Source organism: Octopus sinensis, linkage group LG15 (assembly GCF_006345805.1).
Source record: "Octopus sinensis linkage group LG15, ASM634580v1, whole genome shotgun sequence".
In the NCBI taxonomy this organism is placed as follows: Eukaryota; Metazoa; Mollusca; class Cephalopoda; order Octopoda; family Octopodidae; genus Octopus; species Octopus sinensis.
Genome location: NC_043011.1, coordinates 31,744,513 through 31,764,703, shown reverse-complemented (window position 1 = coordinate 31,764,703; position 20,191 = coordinate 31,744,513). Strand labels below are relative to the sequence as shown.

The 20,191-nt window shown below is 35.0% G+C and overlaps 1 protein-coding gene across 7 annotated transcripts in view; it reads right to left on the bottom strand.

Moving 5' to 3' along the window:
• LOC115219652 (transcription factor 12) overlaps positions 1-20,191 on the bottom strand; it is a 171,008-nt gene that overhangs the window by 2,129 nt on the left and 148,688 nt on the right. For 5 of the 7 annotated variants that reach the window (XM_036509592.1, XM_029789823.2, XM_029789825.2 and 2 more), the window contains 5 exons: positions 19,453-19,609; positions 18,487-18,516; positions 16,331-16,414; positions 10,954-11,099; positions 3,391-3,507 (listed from right to left, as the gene is read on the bottom strand). In XM_036509592.1, coding sequence (XP_036365485.1) covers positions 3,391-3,507; positions 10,954-11,099; positions 16,331-16,414; positions 18,487-18,516; positions 19,453-19,609 — 534 coding nt within the window. Of the gene's footprint in view, positions 1-3,385; positions 3,508-10,953; positions 11,100-16,330; positions 16,415-18,486; positions 18,517-19,452; positions 19,610-20,191 lie in introns of all 7 variants that reach the window. The other 2 variants (XM_036509591.1, XM_029789826.2) reach the window with 2 other exon arrangements.

Here is a 20,191-nt window from a genome sequence, read left to right as displayed (position 1 = left end):
TAAAGGACAGAAAGCACCATATTTATTCTGCCAATTAACTGTGAAAAATCTTGGTCCAAAACTTTTTTCCCACTTTCACAGTTTTAGCTTTGCCCTGTGTATAAACATCCTAGGTTTTTCGGTAAAACTCAAGCATAAAATTGTGCAACCTGTACTGTAATTATCTATCTCATAAGCTTAAAATGGTTTTTATGTAAGAGGGAACTGTTACACTGAGGATCTTTTGTTTCCTTTACTTTCACTGGTTGAGTCTGGAGGAAAAAGCAGACTTTCCAAGACTGGTGAGCCTGCTTCCATTAATGTTTCATAACAAGTCAACATCTGCAGTTGAAGACATAAGCAGGGAGAAGATTCTAGGGGATGGTGCTCTGGGAAAGCAAAACCAAGCATAATGGTTTGTGCTGGGAAGTGGAAGTATGAGTGAATTAGAAGGTGCCAGAGTGGTGGAAGTATGAGGCTAGCCAGCTCTGAAGAACAGAGACCATTATAGTTGAGATAGAAAAGACAAGAGAGAGGAAGTAGCATGACTGTGAACCAGAGAGGCTAGAACATGTCTGTTAGTAACTGAATTCCAAATAGTGGCTCTGTGGTTACGGGTGTTGGACTTGTGATCGTAAGATTGTGGTTTCAATTCCTGGACCGGGTGATGCGTTGTGTTCTTGAGCAAAACACTTCATTTCACGTTGCTCTAGTCTACCCAGCTGGCAAAAGAGAGTAATCCTGTGACAGACTGGTGTCCTATCCAGGTGGGGAATATATATGTCATGAAGCCAGGAAAGTGGCCCTTATGAGTAAGGATGACTCAAGAGGATAACTTCACCATACCTAAGTAGCATCCCTTCCCTGAAGGAAGTCCAGGCTGTCTGTGTGCATTGCTGAAGTACTGTCTCAGATGTGGGAGCAATACTGCATTGCATCCCCCCACCTCTAAGGGCTGAAATATTTTTCTGGCTCTGAAAAGAAGGGCCTGTTTTGTAGAATGCAGTCCTAGCAATGTTAAGGATGTGCTTTTACCAGGGAAGATCCTTGGTGATAGCACAGCCCAGCATTTGGAACAACTGTGAGGCATCTAGCTGAGTGCTGCTTGTGTTTAATGGTGACATGGTGGTGTTTTCTTGACATGGGCAGAGGAGCTTTTTTGATGTTAAAAGAGTAAAACCTGGCATGATCCTACTGAAGGTTGCTGCAAAGGACCCCATTAAAGGAATCATTGCCAGTTTGGTATGAAATGTCTAGGCTGCATGTGGACGACACATTGATGGGGGGAAAGTTAAGAAGGAATGAAGAATCTAGTCATCTGCATAAGGGTAGGTATCATTAGATGTTCCAGCAAGATCTTTGATGTGTAGAAGGAAGATAGTTGGGAGCAAAACCAAGCTCTAGGGAATACAAGGATTGACTGAGAGTGGCCGAGAAAGCGCTCTCCACATATGCCACAAAGTACAAGCTGATAGGGAAGGTATTGATGCAAAAGATGAGAGATGGGCAAACATTGTTGGTAAGAAGCTTTTGTTGATGTCTGGGGCAACAACATTGCCCTCAGCAAAACTTCACTAAAGCAACAGCTCACTTATACGAGTGATATAAGAGAGTAGGCCTCTACCGGGGGAAGGAAGGGGAGGAAGGGAGGGAGAGAGCCAGAGAGAAAGAGAGAGATGTCAGAAAATATGGTTACCTCCATTAACTTAAATTGTTAGTGGCTGGGTAAAAGGGGTTATTTTCACTCTGGAGGGTACACACTGACACGTGCTTCCAAATGTCAGCATATATCCCTGTAGAGTGTGAGGGATTAAAAAAGTTTGTTAATAATAGTATGGGCTGGAAGGTGCTTTAGTGTGATGGAAGGGACATTGTTAAGGCCAGTGGTTTTGTTTGTTTTTAGTAACTGAAGGTATTTCTGCACCTGGCATGTGTGTATGCAGAGTGGAGCACCTAGGGGAGTGAAATGGAGTAGATTGGCCGGGAGGGGGGGAGGTGTTAGTACGGAAGTGAACGAAAGTGGGCAATAAAGGTGGGAAATTTCTCCATGGTAGTACTGCTTACAGAGTCATCACTGTTTAGAAGAGGAGGAAAAGAGAACCACACAAATTGGTTGGAAATTTTTTGGCAAAGGATCAAAAGGATCCGCTGCAGTTTGGAAAGCAGAAAAGTATGAGTACTATGAGGTGCACAAAGGCATCTTTCGTACAGGGACACAGTATATGATGTAAATATGGTGATTAAAAATGTGATCTCATTTAGAAGTTTAGAGACAAAATAGACAATAAACAATCACAAGGTTTTCCATGAACTTAAAAAAAAGTAAAGAAAGCAGTTATTATTCCAAATAATGTCATTATGGTTCAGGCACCAGCTGCCAAAGACAGCTTCCATATTCCCGTGAAGATGGGCTATTTTGAGAGTGTGATTTTATGCTAGCTATTGATGTAGGATATACAAGAGGTAGAAGCAAACCACTGTACAAGCAATAAGTACACAGCAGAAAAAAAAAGCAATGGAGCAACAGTAAAGAAATTATAACCAAACATAAATATTAGAATACATTATAAAACATCATGTCATATAAATAAAAAGACCTGTTAATCATCTTTCTCAGAAGCTGTTATAAAGCACAGAATCATGCAAAGATAATTGTTTTAGTTAAAGTATTTTAGCACTGTGTTTTGATATTTGGTAAACTTCTCCTGGGAAGCATGTCATAGCAAGCAAGTAATTGTAAGTTTTAGTAAGAAAAATACTGAAACTAAAGTAAAATAAGTTTAGGTTGGACGAGAAAACAGAAAATGGAATATATCCCTCTGTTATAACACAAGACCAAATGGTGGTTGTCAACAGAGTTCCACCAACAGTTGCATTAAAATCAAAACAAGATGCTGCAGGGAGGTGACCCCTTTAACCATTCCACATACCAACTTAAACTTCCTTGCCTACTGAATTTTGCAAACACAGATTATCCTAATTTTCTTGAACTCTATGTCAAGTAGTTATAGAAATAGAGTTGACAGTGTTGTAAAAAATGGTGCTCTAATTCTCAATGTTCTTTTTTCTTTAGTGACAGAGTGTGAGAGAAGAGAGAGAAAAATCCAGGAAGTTAAGAGATACAGAACTGAAGATGATAATACTCAAGTATTATCATACCATACCAGAACTGTACTCTTATCTCAAGAAGCTAGAATTCACTGATTTCTGTGTTCTCACTCTTTAGTCATAAGAGGTGTGTAACAAATAGATTAAATCTATTTCAAGTGTTAGCTATATCCTAGTTCTACTCAAGTTGGGCATGTTATGTGCGCACGTGCATGCATGTGCAAATTTAAGATAATAATATAAAAAGAAGCTTGAAATAAACCAACCGTGCTAACAATATAGAAGCAAGTGGCCATACCTTACCTGCCAGAGCAGCCTGCTGGGCTATCTCATCAGCACTCAAAGCCCGCCCAGGAAGCTCCTCAGTCTTCTCTTCTTCCCTGCGCTTCAAACATGCTGCTTTGGGATTAAGATTCCTTTCTAAACACAAGAAGAAAAAAAAAAAGGAAAATGATAAATAAGAAACAAATACAACATCAATTTTTTTTTTTTTTTGAAACTAATGCAACAAATCAGATCAGTAACTAAAGGCATTGTTTATTATGATGATGAAGAAAGAAAATCCTGTTATTCTCGGCAAAATTATTTGGATAAGAATTTATAAGAGTACAAAAGTGACCTGGATCTACTTTTGGACAATTATCCCATCCCTTAGAAATGTTTCCTCTTTTGACACTATTATGAATATAATTGAAGAGCTCCTCATGGCTTTCACACTCTATCCTTTGTGCTGCTGCAGCTGAGTGGCTCCTCTCTAGAACAAACCCAGCTCTTACTTTCTTTATAGACACCTTGAAGACACTCAAGTGAATACCTAACCACTGATAAATAGCAAGATATACTGATAGTAGTTTTGAGCATGTTGGCCTGTTTTTTCTATCTAACAAAAGTATTCACAATGAACACATACTGTTAAATTTCATTTCTAGTCCACTTGCTCATTATCTTTAAGCATACAACCAATCCCTTCATATCCTCTGTCATCTACTACTTCATATGAGCATTCTCTCTCACAAGGTCTTCCAAAGCTAACCACCAAGCTGGAGCAGTCCAGGTGGATTTAGTTTCATCTCTCTCTCTCTCTCTCTCTGATATTTACTGGTTAATATGACAGGTCAACACTAAGAAAATAAATTTGAGCAAATGGAGCAACTAAAAGAAGCTAAGATGTTATTTTTCCTTTGTGTTATCAACAACCCCAAGGTTTTACTATGGCACACACAATCAAATGTTTTACATCATTAAATTACATTGATATAGTCTAAAAATAATTAACCACCAATTACTTTTTTGTTATATTCTACAATCAGCAAGCAAAAGCAGATGTATGGGAGTGACAGACAGCAAAAATTGTTAATGCCTCATAATTCACACAAGCAGAAGTTGAATGAACTTTTAAATTCAGACAGCAGAAAAGGAGGATCATCATCATCGTCATCATTTTAATCCTCTTTCCCATGCTTGCATGGAGTTAATTGAGGCAGATTTTCTAAGGTCACAAGCCCTCATGTTTCCAAGAAAGTAATAAGGCAATATTTCTCTATGACCAGACAGGTTTCTGCAGAATATCTTTATATATAAAAGAAAGGTTGTGTGTCTGTCTACTCCGATTTAGATTCCTAACTACTCCCACATTTTGCGGTGCAGTTTAACCAAAACCAGGTATCTTATAGTCGCGATTCATATCAAGCCCTTCTGGGTATTAGCGCGAGTCTACGAATTTAAAAATAATTTACCATCATTTTTTCCCATTTTAATGCATATCTTTTTTAATATAAGGGAAGTAACTCTCTAAAAATGTCTACGATGAGTCAACGATTTAAAACAAAATTTACCATAATTTTTTTTCCATTTTTAATGCATTTTTTGGCTATAACTCTCTAAAAATACTTTATAGCTATTCCCCTTACAAACCCGAGCAACGCCGGGCGATACTGCTAGTTGGAAATAAATAACAGTGACATTCATCATCATCGTTTAACGTCCGTTTTCCGTGCTAGCACAGGTTGGATGGTTCGACCGGGTCTGGGAAGCCAGGAGGCTGCACCAGGCTTCAGTCTAATCTGGCAGAGTTTCTACAGCTGGATGCCCTTCCTAACACCAGCCACTACGTGAGTGTAGTGGGTGCTTTTTACGTGCCATCAGCACAGGTGCCAGGGGAGGCTGCCAACGTCCATGATCGGTCGGTGTTTTTACGTGCCCCCGGCACAGAAGCTAGTTAAGGTGGCGCTGGCATCAGACACGTTCGGATGGTGCTTTTTATGTGCCACCAGCACAGGTTTGACAACTACAATTTCCATATATATATATATATATATATATATACACACACACATATGTATATGCATATGTGTCAAATCTTGATGAGGCATCAAAATTGTGATGATTTTGGATCATAACTGATGAGGGGTGAGCATGCCCATGTCCACATTCTTCCTATTTTCTGTATGCTCTATTTTGTCCTTCAGGGTTAGATTTTACTATATATATATATATATATATAAATGCCAAGGCAATGGGACAAATACAAGCATGCATACATGTGTACACACCCACAGAGTGAGCTTCTTTCAGTTTTCATCCCCCAAATCCACGAGGTTTTGCCCCTTCCCCCGCACCCAACACTAAAGTAGATGTCATTTGCTCAAGATGGAATGCAGTGGAACTGAACCTGTAACCATGTGATTGAAAAGCAAACCTCTTAACCACACAACCTTGTCTGCACCTAACTAATAAATTGTGAAAATAATAAGGAGACTGATGAGTTTTACTTTAGGATCTGAAACCCCAGTAAATTAAATAGCAATTCAGGCCAGTTCCAGAAAATACTTCTACTACAACCAGACTCGCTGCTTAACACAGTCTCTGGCAGTTTTATCTAAAAGAATATGTTACACTAGAAAGGAAAAAAAAAAAAAAAAAAATTTTTTTTACCACTTTGGCAAGGGAAGTAAGTCCATATTATCATAAGTAACTCGTTACTTTAGAGGAACTGTTGCCATACTTGAAATTAACATTGTTCAGGCATTCTCTGAGTGAGATTAACTTCAGCACAAAGACAATTCAAAAACCATTTGAAGCAATCAACAAATCCATTACATCATATATCATGGTTCAGTTGGGGTTGGGATTACACTGCATACTCTGGCAGTGTTTGGTTGCTTAAGTTGCATCGCTTCTAATTTGTTGTTTAGAGATTTGGTTCGGGACTACTCTGAAGACAGGTAAAGCTAACCATTTGGTGTAAACAGTTTTGGGAAAAGCGTTGTAATAATTTTTGTATAGATGTGAGCAATAATGAATTTAGAGTAGTGCTGAAGTGATCTAAGGTGATGTTTATACATGCATCTTTTTAATTGCAATAAAAGCTTGTAAGGTAGATTTGGAATAAATGAAGATCTGAAGAGACATGGACATGAACAAACAGATTAATGACAACTATAGTTATCAGAAAAGTTGGGAATTGGGGTGAAACGTGCAGTGTAGCTGATAAAGCTAACAGAAATTGCCAGAATTTAGCTAAAAATTTGAAGAAGAATTATGTAGCCTATGTCACCACTCAGGAGGGCCATGATGCGCTTACATTCAGAAAGGCCTTTTCAGCCGAGAAGATTCATGGAATAATTTTCCGAAAGTTCATATTGAAATCTTTTCATGCTTCTAAGCATCAAAGTCTGGTGACTGACCTGAATATAGAACCAGAGTACTGACCCTAAAATTCATAAAACTTGGTTTCTTATTCCACAAAAGACCTACCCTGACGTTACATATATAGAGATCAGTATAAAGTGTTAAATAGTTTTTATTCAACCGACATTAGTGTAAGATCACTCAACGAAGCATACCTTTAGTTCAGTGTACTACGGAGTGTTGGTACAATAATGAATCACTGCCAAAAAAGAGAACTGAAGCAATCATTGCTGAATTTCCAATCTGATTCATCTAATGCTAAACAATAGAGAATTACAAATGAAGAAATTTCACAGCTCAAGGAAGGCAGTATTAGTTTTGCAGAGTCTTTGACACCCTCATTGGATGACCTACGATAGGTCAACTGCCAACCAATGCAGCCAGTTCTAGCAAAGTTTGATCCAAAGATTTATGGAAATCAAAAACATGACTTCTCGTCAAGCTGGTAAACTGGCCATCCATGGTTAGAGTATTCTCTTTCAAAAAAAGACTTTTGCAAAATGATCAATTGAGCAAAAACCATTACTATATCAATTCAGTTGTTGATATTGTGCATTTTCTTTGTGCAAACGAACTGCCTTTTTGAGGAAACAAAAATTAATCTTTATTTGAAAGGTGAGATGCAACTTTGTGGTCTTTGTATGAAATTATTCCAATACACATTAAAGAAAGACTCAAAGCTAATAGGATGTTACAGCAAGATTCAAAAAAATGCGACCTATACCTCAACAACAATGCAAAATATCATCAGCCTTGTTGTCGATGGAATAAAATGTTCCAATGTTTCTTACTTTAAGCTGAAATGTGATGGAACGCATGATTTGAGTAATACTGAAAATATTGCAATTGCTATTAAATACTTGAAAAATGACAGGGTTATGGAAAACTTAGTTGCCATGCCAACTACTCAACGTTATGATGCTGAAACATTGGCCGACTTGTTAATTAAGGAATTAACCAACCTTGGCACTGACCCAAAGCGTATGTTGCTTCAATGATACAATGGTGCTCCTGGGATGCCTGGCAAAATAGGTGGCATTCAAAGAAAAATACAGAATCAACTTGAAAAACATATACTCTATGTTCATTGTCTTAATCATCAGTTGCATCTTGTCATGGTTTTAACATAATAAAGCAGATTCCGGAATTAGCTATGTTCTTCGACACCATTAATATTCTTCATAATTTTATTAACCAGTCAAGGGTTTACATTGCCATGTCTTATGTAGCATAGGTGGTTGGGTCAATTCAGTGCCATTGCTTCTGTTATAGAAAATCACTCCAAGATTGTTGGTCCTAATGTTTTTCAGATTATGTTGCCAAAGCCCTTGTACCATCACAAGATGACTGGATAACCTTTAATCGCAAAATTTATTTTGCCACCATTGATGAAAGCTTGGGAGACCTAGATAGCAGATTTTCAGAGCAAAACAACAGCATATATTCTTCCTTGGCAAGTCTACTATACCAATCTCTGAGACATTTTTAGATTTTGATACCGTAAAACCTTTGAGCAATTTAGTTAATTGTGATAAATTGGCCTTGCTGTCTGAACTTACTGTGGCTAAAGCATACATTTTCAAACAAAATATGATGACACTGCTGGATATTTTGGGATCTTTACATATCATATAGGATGCCTTTCCAAATGTTTATCTATAACATTTAGGTCCAGCACAGCCACATGTGAATCATCACTTGTGACACTAACTCGAATTATGATTATGTTTCGACGAAATATGAAGCACCCATGAAAATCAAACCTTGTGATACTTGCTTCTCTTAAGAAATTTAAATCAATTATGGACAAGGACGGTTTTCTCAAAGTTTTTTGCATTGTGTCACCATAGACTGCAGTTGTATTAAATAAATGTAACCTGATTTTATTTTGTGTTGTGAATTTTCTTAGAAAATGGAATCAAATTTACAAACGGTATGGTTTTTAGAGTTCTGTTCAGTACCCCCAGCTATCAAGATAGCACCCCTGCCAGTTGCAATCAGCTGGCTATGTGCCTGTCACCAGCTTATTGCAACTTGTTGCTCTGTTCAGTAACTAAACAATGCAGGTCATTTATCAGTTTCTTTACTGGTTAGTCTTTTAGTTGGACTAAATGTTCCATCTATCACCAGAGATTGTGAAAGAGGAAATGGTATATTTAATATAACATAAAAATTAATTAACCCTTTCGTTACTAACCCGGCCGAAAAATTTTTTGGTTCATAATACCAACCCGGCCATGAGAACCTATTATTTTAAATGTAAATTTGAACCCAAATCTCGTTGGTACATTCGTTAAAACATGTGATTTCACATTGTAACTAGTTAAGTTATAGTATCCGACATTGCTTGAAGTGATATCTCAACTCAGTGAATTTTGGGAGATTTTTTTCCACATGTTTTTCGGCATCGATTTTTCTTCAACTTTGAAAATGGATAGGAGTTTCATGTTATCAAGCATTGATTCCGAATTTAAAGCTTTTTCAACGGAAAATAGGGAGATATCGAGAAAAAGAATGAAATAGGTACTAAAGCACGTGGTGTACAAAATAATGAATGATATTTTTTTATCCGAAAATGAAAGCAGCGCCTTCCAAAGAAACAAAGCGGCGATGGCAACAGCAAAGACAATTTTACATCGGAATGAAGTAAAAAAAATGTTTTTATTAGCAATTTTTCTGGGGAGATAGTTTACCTATAGTTTTTCTTAGGAAGCGAAACCGTTAGACTTTTATTTTTTTCAGTATGCTAGTTTGAAGCGATCACTTTCGGAAACAAATTTACACAGATTGTAAACAAACACAAAAGTTTGGAAAATTTGTGAAGTAAATACTGGGTACTGTTGTGGATTTAGTTTTTATACAGGGAAACTAATGTTAGTCAGCATGGCTTAGGGTACGATGTGGTCTGAAAGTTATTGTTTGAAGCGATCAATGCGGAAACAAATTTATGCAGAATGTAAACAAAACACAAAATGGGGGATCAAATTTCGGAAAATTTGTGAAGCAAAATACTGAGTACTGCTGTGGATTTAGTTTTTATACAGAGAAAATAATGTTAGTCAGCATGGCCTAGGGAACGATGTGGTCTGGAATTTATCACTTCCATACCATAACCATGGCCGTATATTATTTTTTGACCGATTTCTTTAGTTCGGTCAAACTTGCGGTGGATTCCAGTATTTCAGTTTATTCCACCTTTATGGTACACCTGTTGTGCATTAAATTCAACTGATGATCTAGTGATGTGCACAATTCTTCTTTATCAAAATTTTGTTGCATACCCATTTGAATATTAGCTGATGATTCATTTTCTATGGTGATGTTTAAACAAAATTTTAATATTTTTACCATTTGCTCAATTTACCTGGATTTACCTGTAATTAAAGTCACTTTGAGACAAAAGTTATGCAATAGAATTGATTAAGAACCCTTTCTTTAATTATGTTCCAAATATCACATTAATATGTTGATAAGTAAAAAAGTTACAGTTATTTAATGAAACAAGCCTAAATTCATGATTATTTTAGAATTTAATTGAAACTCATGAGGGGTGTATTTTGGTCAGAAATATAGTAACGAAAGGGTTAAAAAACTATTTTATCAGATTTAGGGCCATCACAATCCCATATCAGTTTGATTGACCTTGAGTAAAATGAGCTAAATGTGTGTGTTTAATATATGTATAATATTCTAGCAATAGATTTTGTCTTCCCACTCTACAAGTCAACCTCAATATGAAATCCTTCCTAGGCAGATGCCAGGTAAAAGGAAATCAAGAGAGGAAGAGCTGAGAGATTACAGATAGGGATACATGCTGGAGTTTAACTTCATGTTCTCATTGATCAAGATCTACAATTAGAGAGTACAGAATGAGACAACTGGGCATGGCAGTTTTGGATGCTGACAATTTGGTGTGACTGACTGACATTCGGCCTGTTTAGGCAACAGTTATTCTAGTGCTGGAGGCAAACACATACACACAAGCACATGCTCAGACACCATAATTTATTAATTGAACACAATTAACAAAAATACTTACCCTTTCCTCATAAACATTGAGAAATACACATGCACACACAGACAAACAAACAGAACATCAAATGCTTGTATGTAACTTTAGCAAAAGTGGACTAAGTATGTTATGGTGAAAGCTGAGGACAATAAAAGGGTCCCTACCTCGTACTTGCTGCTCTAAGCTTGTGATCAGGGTGACTGCCTGCTGTAAGATCAGTAATTTAGTCTGTTGTTTGTCATTTGAAAGATGTAAGGAGCACATACGTCCCAGCTCCTTAAATGCTTCATTAATGTCTCGTACTCGAACCCTGTATAACAAAAGAAAACGAAAATGTCCAGAAATAAAAGAATGTTCACAATGACGTTACCATCCCAACATTTGCATTTTGGTTGGCTTACCGGAATTCAGAATTCTGTTAGTGTACTATTTTGATTTTAAAAAAAATTCTTTTCAAACTGTTTACTTATTGATTTCTGTCTGTGTGCACTGTACATGAAACCCAAGGTAAATGGTATGCCCACAACCAAAACAACTCAAATTACTTTCAAAGCTTAACTGAGTGCAAAACTGAGAAGACCAAGAGGAAGCTACAAATGTATATGAAGCTGAACAGGGGGAAAAAGAAATGGAACAAATAATACCAATGACAGCTAAATGAGTTCACAAAGAGCAACTTAAGTGACAGTTTCACTAATTCAGATATAAGTAAACCCAAAGCTTGGATGGTAGAAGAAATGAAGGAGTAGGTTTTATTCCAAGTCTAAAGAGGCTGAATGATCGGGCAACTGCTAACATGTGTTAGAAAATATAATTAAATGATTTTTGTAGTACAGAACAAAAATTACGATAAATCATAAGAAATTATTTTTAGCGATATTCATAAATTTCAAAATAAGTTATGGATGTTCTGAAACTATTTCATAAAAATTGGATGAATAACAAGACAACTGCAATATGAAATATGCAAGCATATATCATTAGAATAGTTTCAGAATATCCATGTCATTATGAACAGCACAAAAAATAATTTGCGCACACACACACAGTTGTGTATTTGTGTGTGTGTAATAGGCTTAAAACAAAACTGATGTAAGGATAGTAAGTAAAATACACAAATGACATTTTCTACAAAAAACAGCTAGGAGGCTGCAGTCTTCGAAATAGATTGCTATAATTTGGTAAAATAATTAACATAGAGCTACTTTTGAAGACAGATCAAAGGATAAGTGACATGAAGAAATTTGCTGGCATAAATGAATTTTAGCACTTTATAGAGGAATTTTAAACTCAATTTAGGAAGAAAAAAAATGGAGAATAGTTTCGATGTAAAAGATACAAGTGATTAAAGATTAACCTTTCATAGCGTCTAGATGTATTCCAGCAAAACACTAACTGCAACAATATTCGCACTAGTGCAATTAGTCAGTGTTCAGCAGGCTTCATACAATAAATAAACTAAGTGAAAAATAATGTATATGTAGAGGGAAAAAGATGTACATTATAGTGTATGTTCTTTCAAGTTTATTGATATTTATGGAAATGCTGGAAAGCACTCATCTGTATTATTATCATTCAGTATTTAGTGACACTACCTCTCAAACTGTTTAATTTATTGACAAAGCTACCTCTGCATCACATTTCATTTCAGTTCACATGCTGCTCTAGTTTGCTATATGTATACTACTAACACATAATATTTACAAGGTTTTATTATGGGGGGGAAAAAAACAACAACCAGACTAAATATGGTCCTAAATCAGCCTAACCCTGGAAGTTATAATAAATACTGGACTTCACAGTCAAGTCTATACCACAATTTGTACAAGATAAATTCCCAAATCTTGAGACTATTTAACTCACATGTTTCACACCACATATGATATGTTCTCATAGTCCCTCTAATAGTTTTCTCTGTTTCAGGCTCTCGTTTCCAGTTAGACCTACACTCTGTATCAGTGCTTCTGAACCTTTTTCTCTTTTTCTTTTACTAACATTATGCAATGCTTCGCCACTCCATATAAATGTACTATCAGATCAGGGTTAATTAGTTCTGAGTAGTAGTTTGACATGGGTCACTACTGACCACAATACCACTTTCCTAGATGCTAGTACTCTAAGCATTGAAGGAATATATATGATTTTGCTTATTTATTCATTCACACTGCAAGGTCTGTTATTATTGCTAGTGATGTTGTCGCTGTCGTTATGGCAGCTAATCATAATATTACATTTAAATAAGACACACACAAAAAAAAAAAACCTATTGTACCCTGCTGTCTCCTTTTGTCCCTAGTACCCATATAAAATTTTCCACTGTCCTCCAGTGTGTTGAACCAGCTATTTGAGAAGCACTGAACTATGTGGTTAGACCATCATAATCTATATCAAATGTTTTGTTTTCAAGTTATGTTGATAAAATCCATTTTTTCTCCACTCAAACAAGACAATTATCTTGGCTAAAAAATCCAGATCATGTCAGATTTTAAAAATGAGTCACTTAGTGAGTAATGCTTACTATATGATGCACTTCAATCAACTGAATTTATGGGTTAGACTCAGTACCATTCATAAATGTTTATATTAAGATTATTTTTAGAATAAGAAATAGCACAAACTATTTTGATATAAAAGAAGGGAAAAGTGATTGTAGAAAATCCTAAAATAATAATTCATTTTTTAAGAGATGCACAAAATAAATCTAAAATATTTTCTGAAATACATGGTATTAAAATATGTTCCATGCTTTAATGATTATCCAAAAATTACAGTCACACCCTCCTCTATTCCTATAATCACTGTTTTGGAAGTAAGTGCTAGATCTGTTGTGAACTCAAAAGTAACAGAAACAAATCACCAGGTGATAATTTTGTAGTAGTAATTTGTGCTCCAAATAGTTTGCTGTAAAATTATCACCATTGTCATTGGCTGGTTGATGCCTGTGCGTAAAGTTGTTAACTTCTTTGAAACTATTATTAATCATTTAGCGTTCAGAATACTGTTAAATGTAATGCACCCCCCCCCCCCTTTTTAATGTGCGGGTGGCACGTAAAAAGTACCCACTACACTCACGGAGTGTTTGGCGTTAGGAAGGGCATCCAGCCGTAGAAACACTGCCAGATCAGACTGGGCCTGATGCAGCCTTCTGGCTTCACAGACCCCAGTTGAACCGTCCAACCCATGCTAGCATGGAAAGCGGACGCTAAATGATGATGATGATGATGTTTTGAATTAAATCAGATATTATCCCATAGCTTTGAGATTTTTGATGATGTTATTGTTTATTTTTAGAATGACATAGTAGTTAAGTGTGAAAGGCTAGATCTGGCCAGTTTAAATGCTAAATGGTCAAGGTCTCAGCCTCTTGATTCTGATAACAAAAGCAATACTCAAGTGAATCAAACTCGGTAAGTGAAACACAAGTGACAACTAAGGACCCAAATTTAGGAAGAAAATAATTTCTTGGAATTTGAAAAAAAAATATTCTTTTAACAGTTGAATTTTTCAAAACTTTGCACAAATGCAGTTACCTATTTTTGGCACAAAGAATAAAAACATTTCCCCAGTAAAGTCACAAGACTGGTGGTAAATATGAAATGGGAATAAATAGCAATAACAAAGCCTCCTAGAATATGAAGAACCAAAATGCAAAATGAAAGAAAAACTATACAAAATATCAATTGTAAATGAAATAAAATATAATTTAACTTCAGCAAAATCATCTCAAAATACCCAAACTTTACATAAAAGTAAGTGAGAAAGAGGAAGTAAATAATCTAATAAATGGTAAAAACTTTAAAATTGTGACATAAAAAAATTGCCCCACCCTCCCCTCTTGCAGCTAAAATAAGCAAATAACATTCCACAGCCATGAAAATATCTTTATATTAGAAATAGAATTAACAGATAAAAACTAAAAATATCATCCTGAGGAGCTGTTCCATCATGAACGCACATGGAAATAAGTAATAATCTACATTTAATTTGAAAATTATGTTAGTATTTAAATGACTATAATAATAACAACAACAACAACAACAATAATAAAGTACACACAATATCTTCAATCTACAACATCACGACACTGGATACTGTGCGACATCTTCAATAATAATAATAATAATAATGGTTTATTTTTAAATAGAAAATACAAAAATGATGCCACAAGCATGCTGGGTTAACTAGTAACTTCCAGCAATGGGGAAAAAAAAAAAGAAAGAAAAAAAAAGAAAAATCATTGTTTACAGAAAGCTGAAAATTTAAGAATGGTGAATGTTCACACATTCTTTTTGTTTTTTTTTTTTATTTCTTTTTTACTTTGATTTCCGACAAGTTTCTGCAAGGTGAGTTTCTAAAACAGCTGTCTGTAAGAACAGTTGGGCAAGTTAAACAGCTGTCTATAAGAAGAACAGTTGGGCGAGTTAAACAGCTGTCTGCAAAAAAACAGTTGGGCATGTGCACAGATGTCTGTTCAAGTTTAAAGTAAAAGGGCAGAGAACAACTTGCATGGCTCATAAGGTTAACAAATACGATTCCATTTTCCTTAAATTTACAAACATAATGGAACAGCTTTAATTCAATGAATGGAAATTTTAACGTGTTTCATGTAAATTACAGCAACACTCAGGAAACAGTAACTACAACTTTATGTCTAAATAAACTTTGCCTATTTCACAACAGAGGAATAACTACAATACCTTTCACGTGCATTATTTGCTTGTCTGCGCAATCTTTCTCGTTCAGCTTTAGCTTCGGGTGAGTCATCTTCATCCCCATCACTGCTATTGAAGATAACAAAAGTTTAAAAATATAGATGACTGCATAAATATAGATGATTGTATAAAACACTAATTGCAACATTTTCTTTCTATAAAGATAACTGCAAATGTCACTTTACTGTTTAATCGCTTACAATATTCAAACAAAGAAATCCACCACTTTCAAACAAAATATTTGTTATAGCCAAAATTAATTCTAGAAAGTTAATGTAAGGAAGAAATATTTTAAATCCTTAACAAGAACAATTAAAAGACACACAAAACTGAAAAAAAAAAAAAAGAAAGAAAAAAAAAGAAAAATCATTGTTTACAGAAAGCTGAAAATTTAAGAATGGTGAATGTTCACACATTCTTTTTGTTTTTTTTTTTTATTTCTTTTTTACTTTGATTTCCGACAAGTTTCTGCAAGGTGAGTTTCTAAAACAGCTGTCTGTAAGAACAGTTGGGCAAGTTAAACAGCTGTCTATAAGAAGAACAGTTGGGCGAGTTAAACAGCTGTCTGCAAAAAAACAGTTGGGCATGTGCACAGATGTCTGTTCAAGTTTAAAGTAAAAGGGCAGAGAACAACTTGCATGGCTCATAAGGTTAACAAATACGATTCCATTTTCCTTAAATTTACAAACATAATGGAACAGCTTTAATTCAATGAATGGAAATTTTAACGTGTTTCATGTAAATTACAGCAACACTCAGGAAACAGTAACTACAACTTTATGTCTAAATAAACTTTGCCTATTTCACAACAGAGGAATAACTACAATACCTTTCACGTGCATTATTTGCTTGTCTGCGCAATCTTTCTCGTTCAGCTTTAGCTTCGGGTGAGTCATCTTCATCCCCATCACTGCTATTGAAGATAACAAAAGTTTAAAAATATAGATGACTGCATAAATATAGATGATTGTATAAAACACTAATTGCAACATTTTCTTTCTATAAAGATAACTGCAAATGTCACTTTACTGTTTAATCGCTTACAATATTCAAACAAAGAAATCCACCACTTTCAAACAAAATATTTGTTATAGCCAAAATTAATTCTAGAAAGTTAATGTAAGGAAGAAATATTTTAAATCCTTAACAAGAACAATTAAAAGACACACAAAACTGAAAAAAGAAAAAAATTCATCCAAAATTTTAATAAACTTCTGTATTTTTACAAATATGGGCTTATAGGTTTCACATTCCCCATAAATCAGTTTATCCCAGTGACACTACATTAACATATCATCTTAAAATATCCCTTCATTTTCTATATTTGAAATATAACACTTTCTCCAGTAATTATCAGTTAAAGGGAAAACAAAACCTACTTTGATTAGGTCAAAATTAAGCTCCAACAGGAAGCCACACAATAGTTTAAACTAACATTAGCATAGTATTACTGGGACATTTAGCATTGAACCAGCAAGATTTGAAATTGGAATCAAGAGGGACAAATCTAAATACTGCAATGTAACTTATATTTTCAATTAATCCCACAACTGGATTGGAATTTTCACAACTTGTAAATCCCAGCACCCTAATTTTGATAGCATCCAGCATGAGACTCTGCATTTTATACTATAAGACAGTTTCTAAGTGTTATACTTCAATTTAAATGTTCAACTGTAATTCTATGTAAGAATCTTTCCAAACTCTAGCTTAATGATGCAAAAGTTAGATTATTAAATCCTTGCAAATTCTTAAATATCTTTAAAATCAGTTGAAACACATTTTGAATAAATAAATTAGGTAACTAAAAGGTTTAAAGATCTATCTATTTGTAAGTGAAACCCTACAGAATATCAAACCAGTTATTCACAGCAATGGATTGTTCTTCATCAGCATGTGAATAAATACATTAATAAACTTGAAAAGTTTAAAGAAGGAAAGGAAAAAAGAATATTTATATTCATTCATCATTTTAACATTCACTTTTTTCTATACTTGCATGGGTCCAAAGGTTATTATTGAAGCAGATTTTCTACTGTCAGATCCGCTTCTTGTCATCAACCCTCACCTGTTTCCAAGCAAGGTAATATTTCTCTGTGACCAGACATATTTATATTTACAAAGAGATGTACATTTAAAAGAGCAAACCAAGTTTATACATTTGTTTCATTTGTTAAAACAAGAATTTCTTTTGAAGTTGGATGTTTTTCAGAAACCAAACTTTTTTTTTTGCCCTTATATCTTTGAGACATTTCAGAGATGAGGAACCTGCTACCTTGTAGAAGTCCTCTTGAATGACTTTTACATAACACTAGGAGAGATTTGACTATTTTGGGCAAACAATTACATCATTGAGTTCTTTTTGCATTTTATGACAACAACCACCAAATGTCTCCTTCAGCTTGGACATATTTCACTTTGCAGCAAAACTAATATTTCAATTGCTGCAATTCCTTTCATTAAATTAATAATAAATTCATTAACATCATCAGTGATGTCCGTTTTCCATGCTGGCATGGCTTTTCTATAACACAATTGAAACATTATTATAAATTATTTGATAACTATATGTGAATTTTTAACAGAAAATTACAAATTGATCCAAACAATTTTTCCATGGCAGCATGGGTTGGACAGTCAGACAGGAACGACAAGCCAGATGGCTGTGCTGAAATACAGCTGGTTGCCTTTCCTAATGCCAACCACTTTACAGAGGTGTACTGGGTGCATTTTTTCTATATGTGTGTGTGTTTTTTTTTCATAATATTTAATCAGCAGGAAGATACAGAAGTATCACAAAGGCCACAAAGAGTTTTGTGCATGGCAAGTGATAAATGCCACATACAAATACACACACACACACACACACACACACACACACACGTATGTTTATAAACAAAAGGAATGAGCACTCAGTAAATTTGTGTATGGCACAGATTTGAAAGAACTGCAGAAAAAAAAAGTTAGGAAAAATAAGAAACGTACACATCAGGATTTTCCGGAAACAACTTGTTTCTGAAAATATATAAAAATATATTCAGATTAAATTAAACAGAAATTAAACAAAATTTCTTTCTTCTTTTAGATAAATTATATATGATACATTTACATAATGTTACTTAATTTTTCTATTTAAAATCTTAAGGTTATGACACAGGAGGTAAAAGAAACTGTTCAGTATTGGGAAATAAGTAGCAATTAATTTATTTGAAGACACATATCAAGCCATTCAAAAGACACACAAACATTGTTAACTTCATTTAAACATTTAATATTTGGAATCAAAATTTTCATAGGACCAATTGTGATCTGGTCATTAACATAGTTCCACTGCAACTGGTTTGAGATAAGGTTGTTGGTCAGAATATATAGTTTCCAGTCATGTAGGTCAGTTGTTCTGATTTGTCAATGCCCGGTGCTTATAGTTTATCAGTTAACTCAATACTCGGTTGTATTCCACACATCCTCTCTTCCCTCTTTCTTTCAGTGGGGACTCCTTTGACATTGTGAATTACAACCAAATACCAAGTTAACTGACCAACTATAAAATTTATAACCCTAAAACTTAGAGATATATATGCTGACCAACAACCTTGCCTCAAACCAGTTGCAGTTGGACAAAACTTTTGACATGTTATAATAAAATGCCTAAGTTAACAACAGCTTCAAGCACACTGGGCAAAATGCTTAGCAGCATTTCATCTGTCTTATGTTCTGAGTTCAAATTCAACCAGGGTTGACTTTGTCTTTCATCCTTTCAGGGTTAATAAAAATAAGTGCCAGTTGAGCACTGGGGTCAATGTAATAGACTTAACTGCTCCCTGAAATTGCTGGCCTTGTGCCAAACTTTGTAAGTCTGTAATTGTTTTAGTTTCAAGTCACAGTCCTAAATCAAATCACTTGCCTAGCAATTACATCTTTGAAATTATTAATAAGCTATCTTGAACTTACCTAGCTCGTTTTGAAGGGGGTGCACTTGAGTTCCCAGGTGAGCTATTTTTTTCCAATGTAATGCTATCACTTTTTGAAGCTTCTGTGTCGGACTGCATTTTGTCAGATTTTTCAACTTTAATCGTTGGCCCCTCTGAGGACTGATTACCAGATGATGCTAGAGAAAAAGTTGCGGGGAGAAAAACCGAAAAAAAATTAAGACAGACCATAATTAAAAAAATAAAATAATGTTAAATGATTAAAACACTTGTTCAAAAAAAGAAAAACAGAAAAAAAAAAGAAACAAAGTACAGAATTCATCATCTTCATTTAATGCTAGTATGGGTTGAATGGTTTGACAGGGTCTCTTGGGTCCAAGAACTGCAATGTATTCCAGTGTGCTTTGGAATGGTGTCTAAAGCTGGATGCCCTTCCTTAAGCCAACCACTTTACATCATGTACTAGGTGCTTATTTTCTGTGCCACCAGCACAAATAAGGTCAGAATGCAGCTCACAAAACCTGAGGGGAAGTGGGTAAGGTACAAGAGCAGGTTCTTGTTGTAGAGGAGTAATGGCAAATAAGAATGTTCAGGTGGAGCTTTGGAGTTGCAAAGACATAAATATAAATAGTGGTGATGAGGAGTCCAGGTGGTTCCTCAAGGTACGAGGCGAGCAGAAGTGAATGGGGGAAAAAAAAAAAAAAAAACTAGGAGGGGCTTGCAAAGAGTGAACAGAGGAGCAAGAGATGGAGAAATGGGAG